We start from the raw sequence: 24,750 nt of genomic DNA, 5'->3' as shown, positions 1-24,750 counted from the left end.
AGAACATCACTAAAGGGCTCCTAGGGTGGGGAGGCAAAAATAGGTCAAGAAACACTGCCTTACAGAACTCAACCACTGCATCACTTTTTGAGGACTGTTAAGGTGAGCTTGCATTTCAGGACCACAGGTCTCTGGTCTCTTTTTCCTAGCCTGGCCTTCGCCATTTTCCTCACCCATAAATTTAACTGCCTAATAGACATCACCAATTGGAGCTACAATCGGCAACTCAAACAAACCATGTCCAAAGACAAAAGTCATGACCTTTGCTCCACAAACCTGCTCATCCTTTGTGTTTCCCATCTCAGTTCATGGAACCACAGTTTACTTAATTTCTCAAGCCAGAAACCTGGGAGCTATCCTAGCTTTCTTCCTCACATCTCTGATCTAACCTCCCACCAAATCCTATAGATTGCATCCTTTTCTTGAATTTGCCCACTTCTCCCCATCCTCACTGACATCATATGAAAAATAGGAGAAATACACATACCAAAAACCTTTCTTTGTTTATACTTTAAAAATTTCATGTAATCTGAAAGAATTAAATTTAGCACTTACCTCCATGCTGGAGGGCATGTTTCCACATTTACAGAAACAATTACTCTTACATTCACTGGTAGTGGATCTATCAGCCACTTCATGTGTTTTTCAACTTGCTTAAAAATATAAAAACAAAATTCCATCTATTAATTCAAAATATTTCAAAAGCAACCCAATAACAGCTCCCCAAGTAAAATGAAATTCTCATTAAATTTCTCATTATTATTAAGGATAAAATCTTATTTTTTGGATGATTTATCTCAGAATATTAGAAGAACAAGTGGCAAAACACTACTATCACTGATCTGAATTCTGGGCATGTAAGGAAATGTCAAGGCCCTAAAACCATGTCAAAATGAACAATATTTGCTAATTGTGAAAATACAGTTGGTCCTTCTCAATAAGATACTAGCATCTACTGGCATATATATACATATATATATTTTTATCCACATGCTTCCTCTCTAGAAATTAAGCAGAAATAAAAGAAACAACATCAACATTTTCTTCTCACAAACATATGATTTAAATGTTTGCTATAGTCACTACTACTATTTTTGTCTCTTTCTGAGTATATCAATAGGTTAAAAAGTGAAAACATACCTGAATTTGATCTATAGAATCAATAATGATGATGATGCTGCCTTGATGACGGGCAGAGAGTTTTTCCAGCCAATGTGGAAATTCTTCCAGAAGCTTAGCAGGATCCAATGTCAGCGCAGATACTGACCAAGAATGCTGCATCAACTACAAGGTGAGAACACATGCAAATTAAAGTAGCTACACTATATCACAACTGGTGAGAAATATTTCTGTCTCTGCATTTTAAACCAAAATTGTCACCAAAAGGACCCAACTGCATTGAGTATAATTTTTAACCTTATGCAAAACCAAAACAAATGTGTAATACTGAAAATTGGTTTATCATCAGGTACTGAGCCTGACAACTTCAGAATCTAAATAAAAATTCTGATAACTCCAAAAGACGGTGTATTTTTCTACCTTTAGAGTCAGTCGTTTAATAATCAAGGAAGACTCTGAGCTGGTTGACATGGGCCTCCCCACAAAATGAGAAAGAATTAGTGTGTTAGGGGAATTCTTCTGTTGTAACTGGATCCTGAAAGAAAAAAACCTTTTATAAGACTGATGAAGCTCCTTTACGGTCAACAAAAAAAGAATTCACAATGCATTAAGCATCAAATGCTACCTGTTAGTAATTACATGGTCAGTCAATTTTGAATTAATATGGGAAATTTCCATTTTTACACCACTTTTAGATTCTTTTAAATAAACCATTAAAAATTATAGCTTCATTTTAATTACAAATTGGTGTTACTAACGTAAACCAAAACACTATACATTTGAGGTTAAAGTATTAGTAAAATGAGCATTAACCTTTAATTACAAGTATGTTATTAAAGGAAAAAGGAAGTTTCTTTGTTTAGTACAAAAACAATATTTCCAAACATAACTCTGAATAAAAGGGCAATAAAAAGGAAACAACATACACTAACTCCTCAATGTAAATAATAACTATGAGTGAAAGAAAATGGTCTTACCACTTGTTTTTCAATATGATGAACTAAAATAAAACTAAGAGTTTATTAGCTTATATGAACCTTCGTCCATAATTGGAAGAACTAGTTTGCATTCATAGTAAAGATTATCCTTTATTTTGATATTCTTTATGATTTATTCCACTCTAAATAGTCAGTCTTTGTCTTGTTTCAAATATTTAAAATCCCAATGAAACTTTTAAGATGAAGCCAGTAATTGAAAATAAAGGCACATGCCCTCTATAATTCACCTAACTCTATGCCACAGTGACCACTCGCTTAGCTCTGACCTACATAATTTATGTACACAATCACAAATGCTCACATTGCCTATTTCTTTCTCATTCTGTATCTTCTCTCTAACTTTCAAATTGTATATATCTCAGGGCATGAGTCTGTTATATTACTCCTTTTGCTTTTTTAATGTTCAGTACAGGCCCTGCAGCAAGGTAGACATTCAATAATTCATTTTGTTGAATGACTTCAATAATTCAAATGATGACAATGATAACAATTTAATTGCACTGAATCATACCACTTTGATAAAAGAAGGGACTTTCCAGAGCCTGGTCCTCCAGATACAAGAAGGGGTGGAATTGGTGCTGGTGCTGCCACTAGATCATTAAGGCGTTGGTAATACTAGAAATAAAAATGAATTTAAATTGTGAAGAACATGCCTCTTAGAATACTAAATAGAGTCAATTTCTGATTATCCTCTGAAATCAGTGGAGAAAAGCTGCATGAAAAAATGAAATCTACTTTTAATCAATAGCACCCTCATAATTGCTTATTTTTATGGCTGGTTAAATATGTCCAAAGTAGTAAACTAAGAATGGGCCCCAATTTCTCCTACCATAGTATTAATGGATGAGGGGCAACCTTTCAGATCCCCATGGGGCTTTGCACCATTCAGATGTCCTGCAGAACGCTGTGGGGAGACTACTTCATTACCCCAAGTTCCTGAACCATGGAAAGTACCACAGGTGGCCTTGAGGGCACCAGCAGGCATCCTACATCTCCTGGTCAGAAGAACACCTGTCCTGGAGACCATCTCAGTTTCCAGAGAAACAAGAGAGGGTCTTGTCTGGGGCCTTGGAGTCTCCCAATATGCTACTGAGAACAAAGCTAGGACACCTGAGATCTTTCTGAAACTGCATGTGTTCCATGCAAAGTCCAAGAACTCCTATTTCCTAGGCTTTCCCCAGATAGGAAAACCTGGTTCAGAGCTGAAAAGGACATGCTCAGAAAACTGAAATATCTCAGTCGTTATAAAGGAGTTTCCAAAGTCATCTTGGGGGTTAGGATGTTTATTAAGTGTACCAGTGGTCTAAATGATAGCTGATGAGGAATCAAAAGAATGTGTAATAAATAAGTAGTTTATGCGAGCTTTAGGGTAGCAGAAATTTCCAGCAACTACAATAAATAATTACTTGGTATAGTTTTTCAATCAATTTTTCTGTTTGTCATATCATATTCCCCAGGAATTCAAATATTTCTCATAGAAATGATACTTCTCAAGAAGAAAAGGGCTTAATTGATTTATGACCTTGTAAATCCTAACAATTTAGTTCATGGTCCCAACTAAAGCTCATTTATAGACCCATGTTTCCCACATTAAGACCCCTTGCCATAGAAGAAAGCATAGGATTTGGAGCCAGAAGACCTAGGTTAAAATCTCACATCTGCAATCTACACCCTGTATGCTCTTAGGCAAACTATAATCTGGACCTTAGGTTCTTCATTTATATAATAAAATAGTGATAGCAATGCCTCTCTTATAAAATGATAACAATTTAACATTTATCATATGCCAGGTACCATGCCAAGTGCTTTATGTGCCTGCCCTGATTTAGTCCCTCAAACAACCGTGTGAGATAGGTGTTATTAGTTATCCTCATTTTACAGACAAGAAAGTCAAAGTTTAGAGCTAAGTAACTTGATCAAAATCCATAGTGAGGAAATGGTGGAACCAGGACATAAACACTGACAGTCTAAATTATGAAAGTCATTAAAAATCCTATAAAAATACAGCTGTTAGTGACAGCTACCGTAATATTCTTTAAGATATTAGTTCTTATATTAATTTTTAAATATTATTAAGTATGTTTGAACTTGAACACAGATTCTTTGTGCACTTCTAGTTTTGTTTATTTGCTTAGATATTTAAGGATGCTGAAGGACTGACCTGCCTACTGCATTAACTATTCTGCTTTGTTTTCTGAATGTTTGATATTTTGATTCCTCCAAGAATTAAAACAATAGAGAGGCTTACTATTTTTATCAAGTTTCCTAGGTATCCTAAACTTGGTCTGGTGAATTGCAGATGGTAGCATAATAAACATGTAGTTGATAAATCCTAATCTGTAACTAAACATGTTTGATATTCATAAGTATATTTGAATCTCACACATCTTTCATGATACAAACTTAAGTACATGTCTCAACATGGATAATTAAGCCATGAGGGCAGATACTAACACAATCCTTAACCTTGACTATAATTAGGTGAAACCACAATTATGATACAGCCTTTAAGCAGCAACTGATCTTTGTTGGAACAATACTCCAAATGCTTACTTTCTCGAATCCCAACTCATGGGCTGAATTTGAAGCCTGCTGAAAAGCTTCCATTTGCTCTTGTTCATCATGTATGTCCCACAGAACATCACCAAAATCATCTTCTTCTGGAATAGAATCTTCACTGGCCAAATCCTTAGTTTCCAGGTCTGTATTTTCAAAGCCCAGGATGTCCTGAACACCAGGAGCAAGCACACAAAAGCAAACAAAGGAAGTGAAGACCTTGTACAGTATTGTCAGCACACAGGCCTAAGGTGGCCCTCACCTACCTCCAGGGCAAGCCCAAACCTATGGCCTTTGTATGGTACCTCCAGGGATCAATTTATAACTATAAAAATAAGCAATAATTTAAAAATAAAGAAAATTAGTAAAGAAATATTAAAATAATAAAAACAAACACCACTCTCATTCATTAAAAATAAAGTTAGAGGGAATCTGGTTTCTGAAAAATGTTACACAATATCTTTGGTTATATCTGGCTGGTGAACAATTTTAAAAACCATGCTAACGCCTAAGAAATATGCTGCTTTACATTTTTACAAGCATTTAATTACTAAGATGGGGTTTCTTGATATCAAATATCTCTGCTATGATGTCTAGTCTTTATATTAATCACTGAAAATATGTTGTCCTACAAATGGTAAAGTTGGTCAATATGTCCATTTTCACTTACTGCCATTTACTCTGTTCAATTCATCTTATTTTGGGGCTCACTCTTTTTCTCTGATAACAAATCTGCATACTTGTAACACAAGTTAATTTTAAAAAGTAATTTAATCCCTTACTTCTCAAATAGGGTCCCTGGTACCCTGAGGGAGGGGTCAGCAGGTAAGGATAAACACAAGCTAAACATCTGGTGCCCATTTTACTTGAAGATAGGGAATTCTTTTTCTTATCATTATTAGAATTTTTGATGATACATAATTTTAACTGATTTTTAATATTAAAAAACGACACGTAAACATCAAGCAGAATATATAATTCACATAAAGTTTCAAGATAATACTGAGACATCATAGAAACTTGCAGTTTGAGACACCTCTGTGATCCATGATCTCAGACACCTAGAGGTGTGTTTTCACCCCTCTCTATTGCTAGGGGGATAATGTGGTAGAAAAGTTCAAGACAGATTTTTCTAATATACAAAAACTCAAGGTGCACACAGAATCTAAGGAGACTCTGTTGAACAGGATGAACATTATCCCTCATATACTTCCTTTTTACCTACCACTTTCGTAATCCATTTTATACTTAATGGATATTAAAACAGCAAATCGTTTGTGAGACAACTGAGAGATACAGATACATGGTACTGGGAATAACACAATAATACCACCAGATGGACTCTTGCCAGAAAAGAGGGCACTTTACCCCAGTATTGTTTTCAAAAAAAAACCAGACAAGTGACTTTCTCTGGAAAACCCAATTTTTTTGAAATCACTCTTAAGATATTTGAGAAGAAATCTTACAGGGAATGCACATTTACCTGTTTAATAATCTTTTCTACATAAATATAGGTTTTATAGACTCCTTCTGCAGGATCTCCTGAGTGATCAATGATCTGGGGGGGGGAAAAAAGAAGTTTAACAACAAGGAAAAACCAAGACTAACAGGAGGAGGAGGGGGCGGTAAACACTTTTAGAGTGCTTATATGTTAGGAACTGTTCTAAGTACTTTGCGTATATTAGCTCATTTACCCTCACAACCCTATGAGGGAGACACTGTTATTCTCTCCATTTCATAGAAGAGGAAACTGAGGCAAGTTAAAAAACTCGTCTAAGGTCACACAAGGGATTTAGCGTGAACAATGTTGCAAATAAAACAAAAAGTATGCTTTCTTTTTTGCTTATGTGTCCACTGAGAAAGTGACTGGAGTTGGTGATACCAAAACTCTGTCCAGGACCTGGTGTCACCACTGAAAGTCCACTTTGGTCTGGATGATGCACACACCTGCCCATTTTGACATGTGACAGCAGGAACCTGTTAAGGAACCAGATAGGTGGGATGGTGTATGCTGGGGCCCTGGTAGCAGCGTCTGCGCCCCCATGGTGCGTAGTGAGACCATAGAGCCTCTGTCCCTGCCAGCACTTGGATGCAAACAGAAGTAAATTTTATCATGTGGAGCAGAGAGTGTGGAAAATGTTCCTAAGTTTGGCTTGATTCTTTTCAGCTCACAGCCTTGGAGGAAATAGTTTTTGTTTTTTTCTTTTTGTCCTATAACCTGAACACATAGGTTCACATAAAAGCCCTCCCTGAAGAGTGCTTGCTTTCTGCCTGTTTGTTTCGGAAGGGTAACCAGGGTAACCTGAGGAAACATGGAAGGGTTGGGGTCCCAGGCTGTAGTGGTCAGAGGGAACCAACCTTTCATTCGTGGGAGACAATGGGGCCTCCTCTACTTTCCCCTGTGGGCTGGGGCCTGGCTCACAGTAGGTGCTGAGCAAATCTGTGGGTTACTTATGGAATGATCCAGAGGAGTGGTGGGGGGAGGAGCCATGTGCCAAGGCTGAGGGCAGCTCCACGACCTTCACTTGGGGGACAGGTCGGGGAGCCGGTACAGAGGACACAGCAACCCCCACCCCCCACTGTCACTCTCAGTTCCTCCCCTGCTTGGCTGGGGGGCTTGGCCCAGGGTGAAAGGAATGGTCTTCTTTCAGGAAAATTCCAATGGCTGAATTCTCACACTTCTGCTTCAGGTAAGAACTTGTAGATACCTTGTTAATCAATTCATCTTTTTGGGTATGAATATTCCAAAGCTGGGAAAAGCCCAACACCAGCCTTTACTGTTTTAATTACTCTGCTGAGTGTCCCTTCTCTTGATGTCCTGAATAAGGGTCATGTATTTTTTTTGTAAACACACACACATATACATATTCACACGTACACGTGTTCACACACATGCATGCCTACACATTGACACACACACATGAGTTAAACAGCTACTTTAATTTCATCTTATGTATTTCTGTACCATTCAATACACATAACCTTCAAAATCCATCTTTATGCCAATAAAGCAAAGAAGTTTATACTACATTTAAATTTATAATCATAGTAGAGAGATCTTATTTGACTCCTATATAAAAAAATTCATCCTCTAGTATACTAATTTTTAAAAGCAATATTTATAGAATAAATAGAAAAAAGATAAAGATTAATATATTTTGTCGTGGCACCTAGTGAACTAGGCTGGTACTAAAATAATTCAAACAAAGACTGAAATGGCTCTGGAGATTAACTGTAATAAAAATGTACTCTTGTCTTAGACTCTTCACTATGTTATGCTGGCCTCAAGAAAAATGCCTGTATTCATATTTGATCTTATTTTCTGGCTAGGCATAGAGAAACAGAAACTTCGTCAAAATCCTAGAGTTGTTTTTGATTGTATTCTTAACACTAACTCTAAACATTTACCAAGTTATCTCAGCATGCAGTAATGCAAAGCCTGTAATCTCTATTCTAAAATATATCCCACCATGCATCTAGGGATGATCAAATCCTTCTACTCCTCATCAGTTTTTGGCTTTTCCCAATGCTTTCAGGAAAGGTTACCATGAAAGGCTCCTCCTTACACTAATCCTTGGTCAATAATAGATAGAAGGACTCCGTGCTTGGGAAAAAAGCACAGTAAAGATTCTGATTTATCCACTTACAGATCATACACTTTTTAAGCACATATTGCTGTTGATGCCTCTCTTTCTCTCATAGTCCACAACTAATCTGTTAGGAAATCAACTGGCTCTGTCAAAATTTATCCAGAATCCTACTGCTTTTTATCACCTCCTCTACCACCACCCTGGTCTAAGCCACCAGCATCTCTCACTTGGATGACGGCAACAGCTCTCCACCTCTGCCCTACCCCACTACCTTCCCTCCAAACCACAGTCAATTCTCAACACAGCAGCCCAGGAGAGTCTTGTCAGAATAGCATTTCTTTCTCTTTGGTTAAATCCTTCAACGCTCCCCACCTCACTCTAAGTAAAAAAAACAAGGTTCTTCAGCATCGGCCCCCGTGACCGCTCCTACTCATGTCCCCTCACTCGCTCTGCTCCAGCCCCGTGGCTTCCTTCCTCTCCCCAAACACGCCAGCACCTCTCTGCACCAAGCATGTTCTTAAAAACAACCTATGAATTTTACCTTGGCTTTGTTGGTCTTGTTCAGGTTAGATACTTGATCAATCAGGTGCTGGACAGAGTCAGAACTGACTTTCCCATCCTCCAAATGATGATAAATTAATCGTGGTTTGCCTTCAGGGTTTTTCAGAAAAGCTTCTTCACAGTCTTCCAATAACAGGCTAGATTGGAAATTAGTATTTCTTGTGCTACACTGCACTGTGGCAGCACACAGTTAGTCAATTAACCTAAGTGCCAAGAAGGGGGATTTACTACAATGACAAGTGGCCAGAAAAGGTCCTGCTACAGAATAAGTGAAACTTTCCAAAAATGGATGTTTTTACAGCTCTGTTCTAGCTTAGTGTCAATATTAAATTATAATATATTCACTAGCAGACAATGAGTAGGTACAATAAATTAAATTTTAAAGCATACATAATTTTAATTTTTTATTTTAATTTTTTAAAATCTAATTAAAAAAAACTTTTCAAAAATAATGTTAAACATTGCTCAAAATAATGGTCCATACTCATGAGACTCTGCAAATAAATGGAAAACCTAATTCTATTCACAATTATATAATTTCAAGTTAAAACACAAATATCATCAGCCTCAAGGTTTCAAGATTTTTCTCTTCTCTAGTCCTTTAGCCTTTACTCATTCAATAAATGATCTGAACCCTTATACCACAGATACACTGTAAGAAAGATCCAGAGGCAGATGGGGAAGGTTAGATAGCTATTAAAATCTTGACTGTGGTAAAGGTTAAAAAAAAATTCTAACTATGCTCAATGTACCCTAACTACAGTTTATACTATTCCTATTTAAATTCCAGAAAAATCTTCAAATAATCTACTAGTGTTTTCTACACCACAAGGAAAACTAAACAATTCTCCTTTCTAAAAAGCATTTGATGAAAGTTTGTCTAGAAAGGCAAATTAGTGTGTGTATACAGGGGAAAGCCATTATATGATTCAGAATTTGCATAAAAAACTAAAATACCAGCCCCAATACGAAACAGAAGCAAAAAGAAGAAAACAGAAAGAAAAAACAACATGGTTTTAAGGATTAAAGAATTAACAAGAGAAAAACAACAAGTGACATATACTATCATCTAAGATAAAATACTACCTAGATATTAAAGAATAAAACAGGATATATTCTTAATATAAAAACAAAACAGGAAAATAAAAGAGGGAAGGGGAGGTAAAGGACTCCAACTAAAGGAAATCAAGTTGAAGGAATCCTTAAACTTATTTTGGGAAAAGCTTCCTTGACCACGTAGCTCCCTGGCCACCTGGCCTCTGGGTAGAGTCTTAAGGATCAATGATAGGTTATATTGCAGGGACTCTCATAAAGCTTAGGGCTCCAAACACTTCCAAACACAGTTAAAGTCGGAGTTGGTCCTCAATAAAAAGAGAAAAATGCTTTGGAAGGATTAAATCCAATCAGATAGAAAATACAGAAAGAAAAATTAACTTCTTACTTAACCTCCTATCTTATTTTGTCTTCTATCTATATATCTAACTGGTAACAACAAAAAAGCTTCATTTGCAGACTAGATTCATTGGTGTGATTATATTTCACATTATAAGAAAACTGCTCACTTTACTGGATTTAAGTAGTTAGCTCCTCAGAGAATTAAAAATATGATTTAACACCTATGCAAGTGTTCAAGTGCCTCTCAATCTGTATCTGAAGAAAGAAAATAATGAAGGTTAATGCTGATTATTGAAATCAGGGGTCACCACCTTCTTCTGTAAAGGGTCAGCTAGTAAACATTTCGGGCTTTGCGGGCCATACAATCTCTGCTGAAATACTCAACTCTGCTGTTGTAGTGTGAAAGCAGCTGTAGACAATACATAGATGAATGAACATACCTGTGCTCCAATAAAACTTTATTTATAAAAACAGGTGGCTGACTGGATTTGACTTGAGGGCCATAGGTTGCTGACCTCTGATTAAAATGATCTTTACATTAATGATGTTAATCTTATAACCTATTAAAAAAGCCTAACAGTGTGAAACTTTTAATTTTTTATTTTATTCACATATTAAAAGTCATAGAATTTATTGAATTTCATGGATTTTTTTTTTTTTTTTTTTTTTTTTTTTTTCGGTACGCGGGCCTCTCCAGGCTCCGGACGCGCAGGCTGAGCGGCCATGGCTCACGGGCCCAGCCGCTCCGCGGCACGTGGGATCCTCCCGGACCGCGGCACGAACCCGCGTCCCCTGCATCGGCAGGCGGACTCCCAACCACTGCGCCTCATGGATTGTTTTTGATTATAAGAATGCAGTTAGAACTTATCTTTCAAGTTCATCTGGTAATCTCAATTCTATTTATGAGTTTAACTTCTATAATAAATTATAGAATTTTCAGCTTACCTTGGTAAGGTTAAATGAATGAATAAGATAACTAATGAACTCTTCTCAATTTCCCATTTTCTTACAGTGAGGTACTGATTTTCAATATCAATTGGAAAATACACAGCATGGAAAAAATATCCCATTGTCTCACACATTCTTTTAAGTTTAGGTGAATAGTCCTAAAAACAAATTAAAACATAAGAAAGCACAGCTCATTTAACTAAAGATCTAGTCAGCTTCATACTACTTAAAATCAAAAAGGTTATGTTGGATATTCTCTGATTTAAAACTTTAAAAAATATATGATCACATCTTAAAGAAAATCTTTAAGAGAAAAGGCAAGTTTCTCTATAAAATAAAAATAGTAATAGCTTAGCAACTTTCCTGTTTCCTAGCTCAGAAAATGATTTATCTCATAATAAACCTAAAACAACAGGAGTAAAGTATTAGGCTATTTTGCTTTGGTAGTTATTTATTTTTATTATTATTATTACAAATGACTTCTGTTTATTGTTATAGGGTGAAAAAATGTAAATCCATAGATTTATATAGTAAAAAGTGTCCACCGTGATATATTAGAACACTAAAGCAAACAGATATAAAAATATGTTGGTCTAACAAATAAAGGTACTTAGTAATGATGATTATTATTATGCAATAAATTAGTAATTCCCTCAACATGTGTTTGGGAACAGCCTATACTCAGTGAGTAGAAGCTTTGGTTTTCAAAATACTTTGTCTTTTTACCAAAATTGAGTATTATCAAAAAGGAAAGCTAAATGAACTTATTAATCAACAATCTGGACGATGTTAATATAGCAGGTATAGCATGTGACATGCATATTTATTTAAAATTCAGTTAGAACAGTAGTTGGTGAACTTTTCTGTAAAGGGCCAGATGGCAAATTAATAACAGCTTAAGAACTTGGGTGTTTCGGCAGAGGTTTTTGTGGTCCATTTAGTCTCCATCATAATTTATTCTGCCATTAGTGAGAAGCAACCTGAGACAATACATTGTGCGTGGCTGTGTTCCAATATAACTTTATTTATAGACACCAAAATTTGAATTTCATATAATTTTCATGTCAAAATGTTATTCTTCTTTTGATTTTTTTCAACCGTTTAAAACTGTAAAAACCAATCTTAGCTCTAGGTCATACACAGACAGACTGCAGGCCAGATTTGGCCCACAGGTTGTAGTTTGCTGACCCCTGCCTTAGATTAACCCCAATGGCTGCCTTGAAAAATTTAAAACCATGACAAGGATTAAATTTTGCCATAATCTGAAACAGACTCAAGAATAGAGCTGGCAGGTATTAACTATAGCAGCTACCATCAGTAAGGGCCGTAAACACTGTGGAGAATGTGTAATGAAGCATTCAAAAGCATAAAGTTCCAAGGCCTTAATTTGAATATACTGATAATACCGAGTAAGACGTTTTCTTAAGAAAAGCCCAAGATGCTTCCTACTCTTTAAGATAAACTAGTGGGTAGTAAACTACTTGGTTCAGGCAATCAATAGTATCATAACCAGGACACAATATTAACTTTATTTTAAATCAGTGAATACAGAATTTATAAATGTCCTCACCTTAAGGAAAAGATCCATTTCGGGCTGGGTTTCATCTGTATAAATGAGGTAACACCTGACAGTGTTACTCCACAGAGAATGTGAAAACAAGGGGGTAACTTGTAATAAACTAGCTACAGCAATATCCCAGTCATCTGAAAATAAAATTTCTCATAAGTTCCTGAAAACAAATTACTAGAAAACATTTGACAAGATGATTCCCCAAAAGTCTGAAAGAAAACAACAGGCATCATCTGATCTCACTTGTAATACCGACAAAGCTTCTAGAATAAGATATTAGAAGGCAATCAGTTCTCTAACCTCAAATTCTATCCTGGGGCTTAAAGCAATCAATGTCACCAGTGGTCTTTGCTGGGGTACCCGTGGCTCCAGTCAAATGTCAGGGAACTAGGCAACATGGGCTGTTCAATTAGTCTGCTACTTGAGAAGAGCCTACATTCCCAGGCTGGTCTATAGTTTTATCTACTTATTATTCTTGAAATACATTGAGTCAAAAAGAAAGTTCAAGAACGGTACAAAACAAAAAATAACCAAAAGATAGTGAGAATGAATATTTTAAGACATATTTGACTAATTCAAAATGCATAATTAAAAAAATAATTTTCATTTGGCTAATAGATAAATAATTTCAGGGGTTTTTTGTTTGTTTTTTTAAAATTTATTTATTCATTTATTTATCTTTGGCTGCATTGGGTCTTGGCTGCTACGCAAGGCTCTCTCTAGTTGCAGCGAGCAGAGGCCACTCCTTGTTGTGGTGCACGGGCTTCTCACTGCAGTGGCCTGTCTCTGTCGTGGAGCACGGGCTCCAGGCACATGGGCCTCAGTAGTTGTAGCACATGGGCTCAGTAGTTGTGGCTCGCGGGCTCTAGAGCACAGGATCAGCAGCCATGGCTTTAGTTGCTCCACAGCAGGTGGGATCCTCCCAGACCAGCGCTTTTAAACCCGTGTCCCCTGCATTGGCAGGTGGACTCCCAACCACTGTGCCACCAGGGAAGTCCCTATATTTCAAAGTTTTAAGAAAAGAGTGGAGCTACTTATAACATTTCAGATCTGAGGTGGTATTGAAATTCTGAACAGATCTTAAGAGCTGTTTTGGATACCAAATTATATAAAAGATAATGAATAAGAATACTATATTATATAACTGAAGTTTTGTACTCTACTCCACAACTTCTCTAACCTTCAACACCATCAAAGATGCAGAGGGAAAGACTAAACACTACTGTTTTTCAGTTAATCTACATTAGGCTCTCACCACTCAACTAAAATATCCGAGAACTCAGACCAGAAATTCAGTTATTAGAACCTATTGGCCAGTCTGGCCGGGAGGTACCATCTGATCCTGATGTGAATTAGGTAACTTCATCATTCCTGGTCAGTGACAAGCACCAGTACATGATGGTTTGACAGTGGAAGACACCCAGAACACAAGTCTCATGCTCTGCTGATGGCAGTTTTCCCAGCACAAGATTATAGTACACAAACAGTCACTACCATTAACCAAGGTAATTGGCAAATGGCATGTGTTACCTCTGTTGACGTTAGCAAAGGGTCCTTCTATATCTATAGAACTATGGGCAAACTCAGGGCCCCGGAAAGACTGCTGAAGCTGAATCATACTCCCTATGGAGGGTTCACTTCCCAAGGCTCCACCAGTCCAATACTCGCACTGGGGTCCAGCAGCTGTAAAAGCAAGAGATTTCATCTGATGAAAAGCAAATTACATTGGAATTTCAAAAACTTATCATATATATTCAATGGATTTCTAATGCAAAAAATACTACAATATTATAAATACAACAGATATTCAAACTTTAATTTTGAAATCAAAACAATGATTTTGAAAGTACTTTGCCACCAACTTCTGGCAAGTTCTAAGGTGGTGGTTAACATAATTCTGGTTATCACCTCAAACTTAAAAAGGGGATTAGAAAGAGAAAGATGAAAAGAAATTAGGAATACAATAACCAAAAGAATTATAGTAACAGAGAGGAGTTAAAAACACCCCCCAACAAAAGAATTCTAAAAAACATTCCTCACTATATGATTTAGGTATCAGTGTAAAATGTGAAGGAAAGAATTTCAAAGGAAGACTATTACTGGCACACCAGTAATTAATATTGGTAATTCATTAGGATGTAAGCTAAGGATGTAAAGAGCACATTTTCTTTAACCTCTCAGAGCAAAAAAATTAATGTCTGAATCAATAGGTACTTATGAACACGCTGATTTTTTAAAATAAATAATAATTCATGGCATCCTTGACTAAACATAAGTAAACTGGTATTTGGGCTAAATCTCTGGCAAAACTGAGATTATTTGTGGGTGACAATGAGTGACATTCCCTCAAGCGTTCCTTCTTCATGTTTATATCGAAATAGGAGGAAAGACCTACGAGGAAATATTAACTCGTTTTTATTAACTTGCTAAGAGAATTAGAATATAATAGTTTTGAAACCTTGTACATTTTAACATATGTCAATACTGAAATAATCACTAGGACTAATGCCATTAAGAATCACTTCACTTTTTTTTCTCAAAAGTTAGTAATAGGGCTTCCCTGGTGGCGCAGTGGTTGCGCGTCCGCCTGCCGATGCAGGGGAACCGGGTTTGCGCCCCGGTCTGGGAGGATCCCACATGCCGCGGAGCGGGTGGGCCCGTGAGCCATGGCCGCTGAGCCTGCGCGTCCGGAGCCTGTGCTCCGCAACGGGAGAGGCCACAGCAGGGGGAGGCCCGCATACCACAAAAAAAAAAAAAAAGTTAGTAATAAAAGTCTCAGGATGCTAGTCAAATTCCAATGGTACTAAAATGAAAATTAAGAGGGAATTATCAGTTGCCATATTTCACTCCAAAATACATCTGTTTGTAAGAATATAATTATAGCTCTTTTTAATAAATGGGAGAGTGACTGCATTTTTCCACTGCATTTAAAATAGAAAATTTCTCAAAATCAATCACACTTCATTATTATTTCCTTGGAACACAGTGGACCCTTTCATTCTATGATTCCAGGTTTTTCTTTATTTCTAGAAAAAAAACTTTCTATGTTTAATTGTAAAACAAAAACTTTAAAAGTATTTCACAAAACTGCATTGGAAACCACTCAATGAAATATTATGCAGATATTCTGATAGTCGTAAAGAATATATCAATTATGTGGAAAAATAATGTGACAGAGACTACTAACTGTCCTCCAACATCCATTCTCCCCTTCTTCCTTTAGTGACACAACCCCAAACTTTATGTGGATACATGGCTCTCCCGCTAATGATTACACTTTCCCATCTTCCTAGGTAGAGTTCTGGCCAATGCGGTTTGAGTAGGAGTAATCTGTATATCTTTCAGATTGTGCTTTCAAGGAAAGTAAGGTATTCCCTCCCTCCCCCTGGCTAAATTGTAGATGTGATGTTGGGACTTAGAGGGGCTATCTTAGACCAGAGAGAGAAAATCTATGGGTTAAGGTTGGTAGAGCAATGAGACAGAAGGAACCTCAGCCTCTACATAATGGACTTCACAGAAATGAGCTGTCATAACAACTGAGAAAGAGAAAGTGCAACTCTATTTGTAACAGCAATTACTTATAAGTAAAAGGATTCAAAGTTGGCTCTATAATCATTATACCTATATTGAAATCTCAAAATATTATAAATAGGAAATAAATTTACCCGTAACATCTGTACAGTTGTCATCTGAATCAGACTCTCCAGGATCAAATACATGGATCCCCTGAACCTGTAGCCTCTGAAGTTTACTCTCCAACTCTCGCTTGGCCCTCAATAAATCCTGAATTTCATTTTCCTTGGTCTCCCTAAAAATCTTTAAAAGAAGGATTTAAATTTTGAAACCCTTTTCCATAATCAAAAATTGTACCATCAACTTTTAAGGGAAAATTCTTTTTTTCATAAAATCAATATTCATTTGGCCCTGATCTCCCCTTTTGTAGGATAAATAATCCGAGTACCTCTACATCACTGTTTTGTAACTGGAACCCACTGGAATTCCAGCAGGATGTGTGTCTGTAGTGTGGAGCTGCCTTGTGTGCTACCTGATGTTTAGCAAATTTGTCCCCCTCCCATTTAATGCCAGTAATGCTTACCTATAGAAAACATCCCCAAACATTCTAAATGCTATCCCCTAATAGAAACACTTTCCTTTCCCGCCCCCTGCCAAATCCCTATTAAAATGTTCACTTTTATACCTTTTCTTTGAAACTACCTTAAGTTTACCTCATCCAACTCAAAAATCTAAAAAGTGCTTTAGTTTAGTTCTTATAACTTTCATGGCTCCTACATCATTTACTTCTGGTTATTCATCGCAGTATTATATGAACTTTTAAAATATACTGCTTTTATTCCATATCACTTTGGGGATAAAGATGTATGAAATTTACCTTAAATTGCCTCTTAACTTTATCTCTGTCATGTTCAAATGTAGCTGCTCTCTCCATTGCTTGATATTTTGCTTCTAAAGCACTTTCCTTTTCCCGAAGTATCTTCTGGTAAGTTTTCTGAAGTGCCTGGAATAATTTACCTTGTTATTTCTAACAAAAATAGCATGCCTCCCAAATTTTACATTATCTTATATACATATTAAATATCTTAGAATTTTAACAATCTACGTACTTTTTCACCAGTTATCAAGAACTGCATATTGCCATTCTATTCAAACACATAATGGGAAAAAAACCCGCAAATATGCTTGAATTATAAATGAAGATATTTGACATTAAGCTTTCAATGGAAATTAATGCTTTTTCTTTGAAATACTGCACTAGTTCTTAATCTTCACTACACCTCAGCTTTCCCATCTTTAAGAGAACAAAAAGTACAACTTGTAAGGCTTAACCTGAGGATAATTACTTCTGTGAGACTGTGCACTCCTTGGCTCCATGTCTTACTCCTCTTGCTAGCCCCAAGCACTAGCAGTGTCTGATACACGGCAGGCTTCCAGGAAATGTCTGACTGAATGGATTAAATAAATACAGAAGGTTTTTTAAAAATGTCTAGATATGTGAGAAAGGAATCAAAAGGGTTACATAAGGAATCAGGATAGGTAACAGGAATAACCTGGAACTGTGACATTTCAACACTTAGTGCACTCTACCCTGGTTGGTCTGGCTTTCTTTTCTACCTCCACCTCAGTCTTTTGCAATATGCAGTGAATCCAAGACAATGGCTTGGATGCACGAAATCAGATATCTGAAATGCATAAGTCCATTTCATATATGCAAGGGCATTAAGACTGCCCAATAGGAAAATCTGTAAGACAACAGATAAAACTGCTTATGTCTTCCCAGATAACAGTGCTAATTATACAACAGCTACTGGGGGGTGGGGTAGGAGTGGAGAGGGATTGACTAGAAGGACTAGTTTAGAAGGAAGAAGGTTTCTTCCTTCTAGAAAAATCAGGTCTGAGGTATTTATTCTATTCCTCCTGTAATGAGCTCAGGAACACTTGGGCTGTCCAGAAGTCTCTTCCATAGTAAAGAAAAATAGAGTAAAAAAACTACAACTCTCAGAGGGGCCCCAAACTGATGACACAAAGTCTCACGCCTTTGCTCACAAAAAAATAACTTTCCTAATAATCAGTTAAAATAGATCTATTACAGGGAGGGCATGTTATAACTGTTTTTTGAGTAATTTAATCAAGTGGATTAAGGAAATGTGACTATACCTATGGAACGTTTTCAACCACAGCAGTTAAGGTGGTGAAAATCAGGGGCTGCCAGAAAAATTAACTTCAAGATCACTAAAATCCAACAGCTATGGAACTTCACAAAGAAATGAAAACAGGGGCTTCCTGATGGCGCAGTGGTTAAGAATCCACCTGCCAATGCAGGGGACACGGGTTCAAGCCCTGGTCCAGGAAGATCCCACCTGCTGCGGAACAACTAAGCCCGTGTGCCACAACTACTGAAGCCCGCGTGCCTAGAGCCCGTGCTTCACAAGAGCAGCCACGGCAGTGAGAAGCCTGCGCACGGTGATGAACAGTAGCCCCCACCCTCGCCTCAACTAGAGAAAGCCCGCCCGCAGCAAGGAAGGCCCAACGCAGACAAAAAAAAACAAGAATAAATAAATTAAAAAATATATTTAACGGGCTTCCCTGGTGGCGCAGTGGTTGCGCGTCCGCCTGCCGATGCAGGGGAACCGGGTTCGCGCCCCGGTCTGGGAGGATCCCACATGCCGCGGAGCGGTTGGGCCCGTGAGCCATGGCCGCTGGACCTGCGCGTCCGGAGCCTGTGCTCCGCAACGGGAGAGGCCGCAACAGTGAGAGACCCACGTACCGCAATAAATAAATAAATAATATATATATATTTTAAAAAAGAATAAATAAATTTTTAAAAAATTTTTAAAAAAAGAAACCGAGACAGAAGCCCCACCTCCGAGGTATGTAAATTTGTGGTGGGGGGGTGGAGGGCGAGGCGTGGTTAAAAACTCCTAGGAAGGGTTTGATGAGTTGACTCAACAGATGTCACCAAAGTCTTTTGTGTATATGTGTGCCCCGTGTGGACCTACTTCTCTGGAGATTAGCATTTGTTGCTTCAGGACACTTTCAGGCTAACTGCTTCAAGGCATCTGAATGAATGGACCAGAAATAGAAAAGGGGGGGCTGTTAGTTAAGGAATCAGTTTAGACCCCAAGACAGTATGTCCCCTCAAATTAAAATGCAGAGCAGTCAGGCGTCCAAGGTCCAGCTGGCAGTGCGGCCAAGAGGCTGCGGGGCGGTGAGCTGGCGGCCCCAGGGCTCAGTTTCCCGGGTGTCGCGGCCGTCCCCGGTGAGCGGCCGGGCCCGGCGTTACCTGCAGCTCTGCCCGCAGCCGCTTGTTCTCCGTGTCCAGCTTGGCCTCGCGGCGGCCCATGGATAACAACTCCTGGTTCTTGCTGACCCGGAAGATCTCGTACTCCTTCTTCAGCCGCTCGTACTCGGCCGCCGCGTACTCCAGCTCGGGCACCGACGAGCCAGTGGACTTGAAGCTGGCCCCCAGCAGCCCGCCGCCGCCCGCCCCGCGGGGCAGCGAACCCGGCCCGGCCCCCGCCGCCGCCCCCGCGCCCCGGCGGAACGAGCTGCGCAGCAGGCGGGCCTTGGGCTTCACCTCCACCGGGATCTCGCAGGCCTCGCCGCCGCCCGCCCCGTACGTGTCCTCGATCACCTCCCCGCCGGTGGGGCTCACGAGCGACGAGGCAGTGCCCATGGCGCCGGCAGCCGCCGCTCCTTGCCACCAGGTTACCAGGAGGGGGCGGGATCAGACGAGTGAGATGGGGCGGGACAGCAGGAAGGGGCGGGGCGAGCGCCTCGAGAAGGGGAGGGCCAGTGGGCGGACGAGAGGGATTGGGCGGGGCAGCCGGGTAGTACGGGGCGGGGCAGGGTGGCTAGGCGGGGCCAGAGGAGCGGAACGGATGGGGCGGGGAAGCAGGGCTGGGCGGGAAGTGAGAGCGGAGCGCGCGGGGCGGAGCCGGGTAGTACGGGGCGGAGCAGCGTGGCGGTCGCGCAGTTTCATCCCTGCGCTACGTCAGGGCTTACGGACCAGGTGAGGTTTTGACTTTTTGCAACAAGTGACACTGCAGACAGGACTTCACTGGAATACGGGGCATCTCACCAAGTAAAGGAAAGGATAGACTATGACAGTATTTGAGGGATATCATGAAAAATGGAGAGAGATGGGAAAACAGTTTTAAACTTTTAGGTCAAGAAAAGTGTGGGGTTGGCGTCTTCTCTCTTATGCTATCTTGTCTTGCCCCTCTGCCGGGTTTCTAACCTCTCCAGGTTTGGAGCCCTGGGAAGGACAGGAGAGGGGAGGGAAAGGCTTTATTTGGTTGACACTGCTGTGAACTGGATGTTTGTGCTCTTTGGACTTGGCAAACGGTTAAAACTGGACCTTCTCAGAGATAGTTTTGTAAGTTCTTCAAAGACTCCCTCCCCCTCATAACTGGAAATCTTTAATCTTCAGTATTCTTGACCCGGGCTGGTGCAGCTATATTCCAGCTGGTGCTCACTGCTTCCCCAGCTGTAAGGAATTCAGTGATACTTTAAGGATCCTGTCCGCTGATGTTTATTCCTCCCTACAGGGTCCCACTTGGACAGACCCAAGATAATCCATGCTAGTTCACTTGCTGGTGGGGTCCATATCTGATCTACAGGTGTTACAGGTCATGTTTCCTGGGAGACAGATTCTGAAATGGAGATAACCATGCAAGATGTTTATTTGGGAGTGTCCTTGGCATCAACACCTGTAGAAAGGAAGGGAAAGAAGCAAAATTGGTGAGCGGGAGAGGCTGAGCTTTGCTGCAGCCTCAACAGAGGTCTTAGCCAATCTACAGGGAGTTCTGATCCTGGGATAGCTCTGCAGAGTTGTTCTAAATTGGGGTGGGGGGCTGGGACTTTGTACCCCCATACCAGACAGTCATCAGCTTTCTTCAGCCAAAGCAATCCCCTAGAAGACTGACAGCTGAGGACTGTCTGCTGGCATCACTTCCAGTGGCTGGAGAAACAAGTCTTTCAGGCATCACAACATCTATCACAACAGGAAACACATTTTGGCCTCAAAGAACTCTGGGAATGCAGGCCAGTTCTCACTCCCTCCATCAAAGTAGCTAGTCATCCTTTCTTTTACCCTTTAAATTTTCTTCAGGAGGGAATCAGACACCAGGCCGCTGTGTTCTTCAAACTCCAAGAGATACATATTAATTTCTTCAAATAGTCTCCCGAGATAAGGGGAAACACTCCCACCATCAAGTATCTCAAGAACTCCTCTCTTTTAAAGTCCTTTCTGATCGCCAGCTTCTAATACTTGTACCCTCTATGTGGATCAGTGGTTCAGGGAATCATTCACTGACCACCTCCTTTGAAAAATTCTGCATCTTAGTCTTATACCTCCTTTGGAATGTGCATCAGCTGGAGACTTCCACTATTATGCTTGCATACTAAAATAAAAAGCCATCACTCATTCCCTCCAAACTAATAGCAAACTACAATAACTTCCCATAGCTTGTGGAGTAAATTCAGATTCTGCAGCCTAGGACCAGTGCCCTGGAGCAATGACTCTCCTTTCCTCACCTCTAATTTATCCAGTAACATCCCTCTACCCACGTTCTTCCACCCTAGTTGGGCTGATTTTCTTCTTGTCCTCATACCAATGTAGTTTCTATTTCCTTTCAGTACTCTGCCAACTCTCATTTCTTTCAAAGTCTAGCTTCTTTCTCTAAGAAACTTTCCGTGGATAATCATACCTTTCAGGAGTTTATCATATCAATATGTTCAATTCAATAATCTTTGCCTTTGTGCAAAATACTGTACTTAACTTTTCCTGACCTTGTTCTCCATTAATTGTGTCCCCATTCTATTCATCTTGGTTTTTGGTATTTGTTATTGTTATGATGCCATTTGTTGCTTAGATTCATCACCAGCAATCATATTGAACTCCTGCTGAGAACATAATGTAGTGCAAATGACTGATGCCCCAAAGAGATGTCAGATGTGGCTGGGGTTCTCAAAAAGCATAGGAGTTGTCACTGCCTTCCCTAATAACCTTTACATAGTTTTGCAGATGCCCCCCCAAGACAAATCCAGGTTTGCTGAGACCATGGAGACTCCTTTCTATATAGTGATTACTGGCTGTCTTTCTCGTCAAGGACAATATGTATAAATTCAGCACACATACTGACCTTAGATAACTGTTGGTTAATGCCTGAGGGACATAACTGAGTGAGTGAGCCCAGAGGTGACCAGTTACAGGGTGCTAGCAGATACTCAGTGTTGTTGGTTTCCAACATATTTCTTAATCCTAAACTTATCATAACATCAGTCTTCATTTTGAAAGGATAATTTTGAATACAGAGCTATGGTGAGGAATGAAGTCTCTGGCAGGCAGCTTATGGCCCATTAAAGATGGCTACAAAATTTTTAATACTCTATCCATTGAAAGGTGAGGTTTATGATGAGGACAGGCTACATAATTTGTGGGACCCAGTGCAAAATGAAAATGTAGTGCCCTTTGTTCAAAAATTATAAAGAATTTCAAGACAGCAATAAACCAAGCATGGAGTCCTTTTGAGTTCAGGTTCCTATGCAGCTGCGCTTGAGGTTTTTCAAAGGGTCACACACCCATGACTCCGGCCTGTTTATGACTCCTCCCCTTGAATCTGGTTGAGCTCTGGAACTGCTTTGACCAGTAGACTATGGCAGAAATGACTCTGTTCCACTTTCTGTGTCTTGGAACACTCTCTCTGGGATCCTTGAGCTGCCATGTAAGGAGACCTACTACTCCAGCCAAGGCTGCCAGACTGGAGAGATTGTGTGTAGGCATTCCAGGCAATAGTCCCAGTTGGCCCAGCCTTCCAGGCAAGGCATGTGAAGTGAAGCCATCTTGGACTCTTCAGGCCAAACTATTTGCTCGTTGGGTACCACTAAGTGACTTTAATCAGCACCACAAGGAGAGCAGAAGAATCATCCAGCTGACCTCTGCCCAAATCCTGACCCACAAAATCATGAAATGTAATAAAATTGTTAGTTTAAGCCAATGAATTTGATGGTAATTTCTTCTCACACCTGGAACATGAGAAAAATTTCCCCACATTTGGTCAGGTAGCTTGTAAAATTAATAAACAATGCTGCCGCCTTTAAAAAAAAATGTAATTTGTAGAATAAATATCATTTGTGTAGATTAGTGTATGTTTGGGCTCCAGACTGTGACTCTCAAATCGCTTGGGACATTTGTTAAAAATTGAGATCCACTGAGTTTTAATTTGTGAGACTGGAGCTTGAAAATTTGCATGTTTAGTTAGCTTCCAAGTGATACTTACATACTTTAAGATCTCAGAACTACTGAGTTTGCATGAAAATTGTGGCTAGTGGCTAGGGATGATCTAATTCATTCCTATATAAAGTGTGGTCCACCTTACAAATGTCCAGCACCACCTTAACAGATGTCCCAAGTAATTCTGACGGGGGGCAGAATTTGGCCATCATCATGTTTTAAAAACGACTCAGAGGATTTTAATCGTTAGTCAAGGAGAAAACCAATGGTTTCATCCTCTGCTGACTCATTATTGCCAACATGGGTGCAATCCCCCTTGGTAACCATCTTGGCATATATGTGTATGCATCCAGATTCCTGTTTAAGCTTTCTTTCCTTTCATCACAGTTCATCATAGTGAGTGCACATGTGATTTTGACCATATTGATAGTATTGTGCTTCAATTTTGGAGATGGACATGGCATCACAAATGGCCGAAATGTCCCCAAGAAATGTATCACCTTGGGATAAATGACTATCTAATTGGATATGCAAAGAGTAATAGTCTTTGAAGAGAAAGGAATTTTACAGAGGGAAGGGATTCTAATTCTCATTAAAATTGCCAACCTTCTCTGAGCCCGTTTAGTCCTGCTCAATTCTACCACCTGAACTGATTCCTAAAGTCCCTTGCTACAAAGTCTATAGTGACTGATTTCAGGAATTGATTAACAATGGGGAACATCTAATCAGATTAAGCATCTGTGATTTAACATTTCTACCATTAGGGGACAGTATAACTCAGAAAAAATTTGGCTGGTAATTTGTATATAAAAAACAATCATTTTTCTCATATGAAGATTGTAAAGAATTCAGTCCAGGTATTATTGTTTTCAGTAGTGATCATCTGCATTGCCTTACTTAGTTCCCATCACAAGTAATCACATGACTCTGGAAATTAGTCACGAAATAGACAAGAGTAAGGGTTTGCAAACTTTTTCTATAAAGGACCAGATAATAAATATTTTACATTTTGTGGACCATATGGTCTCTGTCTCAGTTACTCAACTCTGCCATTATAGCACAAAACAGCCATACACAATATATAAATGAATTGGCATGTCTGCATTCCTATTAAACTTTATTTACAAAAAACAGATAGCAGGGTTTGCTTTAGCTTAAGGGCTGTAGTTTGCTGACCCCTGTACTAGAGGGGTAGTTTTCAACCTGCATAATTTTCAGAAGTACGTGGGGAGCTTGTTAAAAATTTAGAGTCCTGGACCG

At 39.3% G+C, this 24,750-nt stretch overlaps 1 protein-coding gene and 1 long non-coding RNA gene across 11 annotated transcripts in view; one reads left to right on the top strand and one right to left on the bottom strand.

Annotated features, from left to right (window-relative positions):
• NPHP3 (nephrocystin 3) overlaps positions 1 to 19,954 on the bottom strand; it is a 45,019-nt gene extending 25,065 nt beyond the window's left edge. For 4 of the 10 annotated variants that reach the window (XM_055089352.1, XM_024131888.3, XM_028489735.2 and 1 more), the window contains exons 1-13: positions 19,537 to 19,954; positions 17,128 to 17,253; positions 16,403 to 16,553; positions 14,268 to 14,420; positions 12,738 to 12,871; positions 11,165 to 11,325; positions 8,805 to 8,961; positions 6,157 to 6,231; positions 4,671 to 4,844; positions 2,629 to 2,732; positions 1,540 to 1,654; positions 1,141 to 1,284; positions 556 to 653 (exon numbers count right to left, since the gene is read on the bottom strand). In XM_055089352.1, the coding sequence (XP_054945327.1) occupies positions 556 to 653; positions 1,141 to 1,284; positions 1,540 to 1,654; positions 2,629 to 2,732; positions 4,671 to 4,844; positions 6,157 to 6,231; positions 8,805 to 8,961; positions 11,165 to 11,325; positions 12,738 to 12,871; positions 14,268 to 14,420; positions 16,403 to 16,553; positions 17,128 to 17,253; positions 19,537 to 19,929 (1,985 nt within the window). In that variant the 5' untranslated portion in view covers positions 19,930 to 19,954. Of the gene's footprint in view, positions 1 to 555; positions 654 to 1,140; positions 1,285 to 1,539; positions 1,655 to 2,628; positions 2,733 to 4,670; positions 4,845 to 6,156; positions 6,232 to 8,804; positions 8,962 to 11,164; positions 11,326 to 12,737; positions 12,872 to 14,267; positions 14,421 to 16,402; positions 16,554 to 17,127; positions 17,254 to 17,596; positions 17,684 to 19,116; positions 19,511 to 19,536 lie in introns of those variants that run through there. The other 6 variants (XM_028489740.2, XM_028489772.2, XM_028489755.2 and 3 more) reach the window with 5 other exon arrangements.
• Positions 19,955 to 20,220: 266 nt separating this feature from the next.
• The window catches only part of LOC129392703 (uncharacterized), an 87,078-nt gene continuing 82,548 nt past the window's right edge, over positions 20,221 to 24,750 (top strand). The window contains exon 1 of the long non-coding RNA XR_008619085.1: positions 20,221 to 20,265. This is a non-coding gene — a long non-coding RNA (uncharacterized lncRNA). The remainder of the gene's footprint in view (positions 20,266 to 24,750) is intronic.

This window comes from Physeter macrocephalus, chromosome 1, assembly GCF_002837175.3.
Source record: "Physeter macrocephalus isolate SW-GA chromosome 1, ASM283717v5, whole genome shotgun sequence".
Classification (NCBI taxonomy): domain Eukaryota; kingdom Metazoa; phylum Chordata; class Mammalia; order Artiodactyla; family Physeteridae; genus Physeter; species Physeter macrocephalus.
The sequence above is the reverse complement of the archived record's forward strand: the minus strand, read 5'-3'. Positions and strand labels throughout refer to the sequence as shown.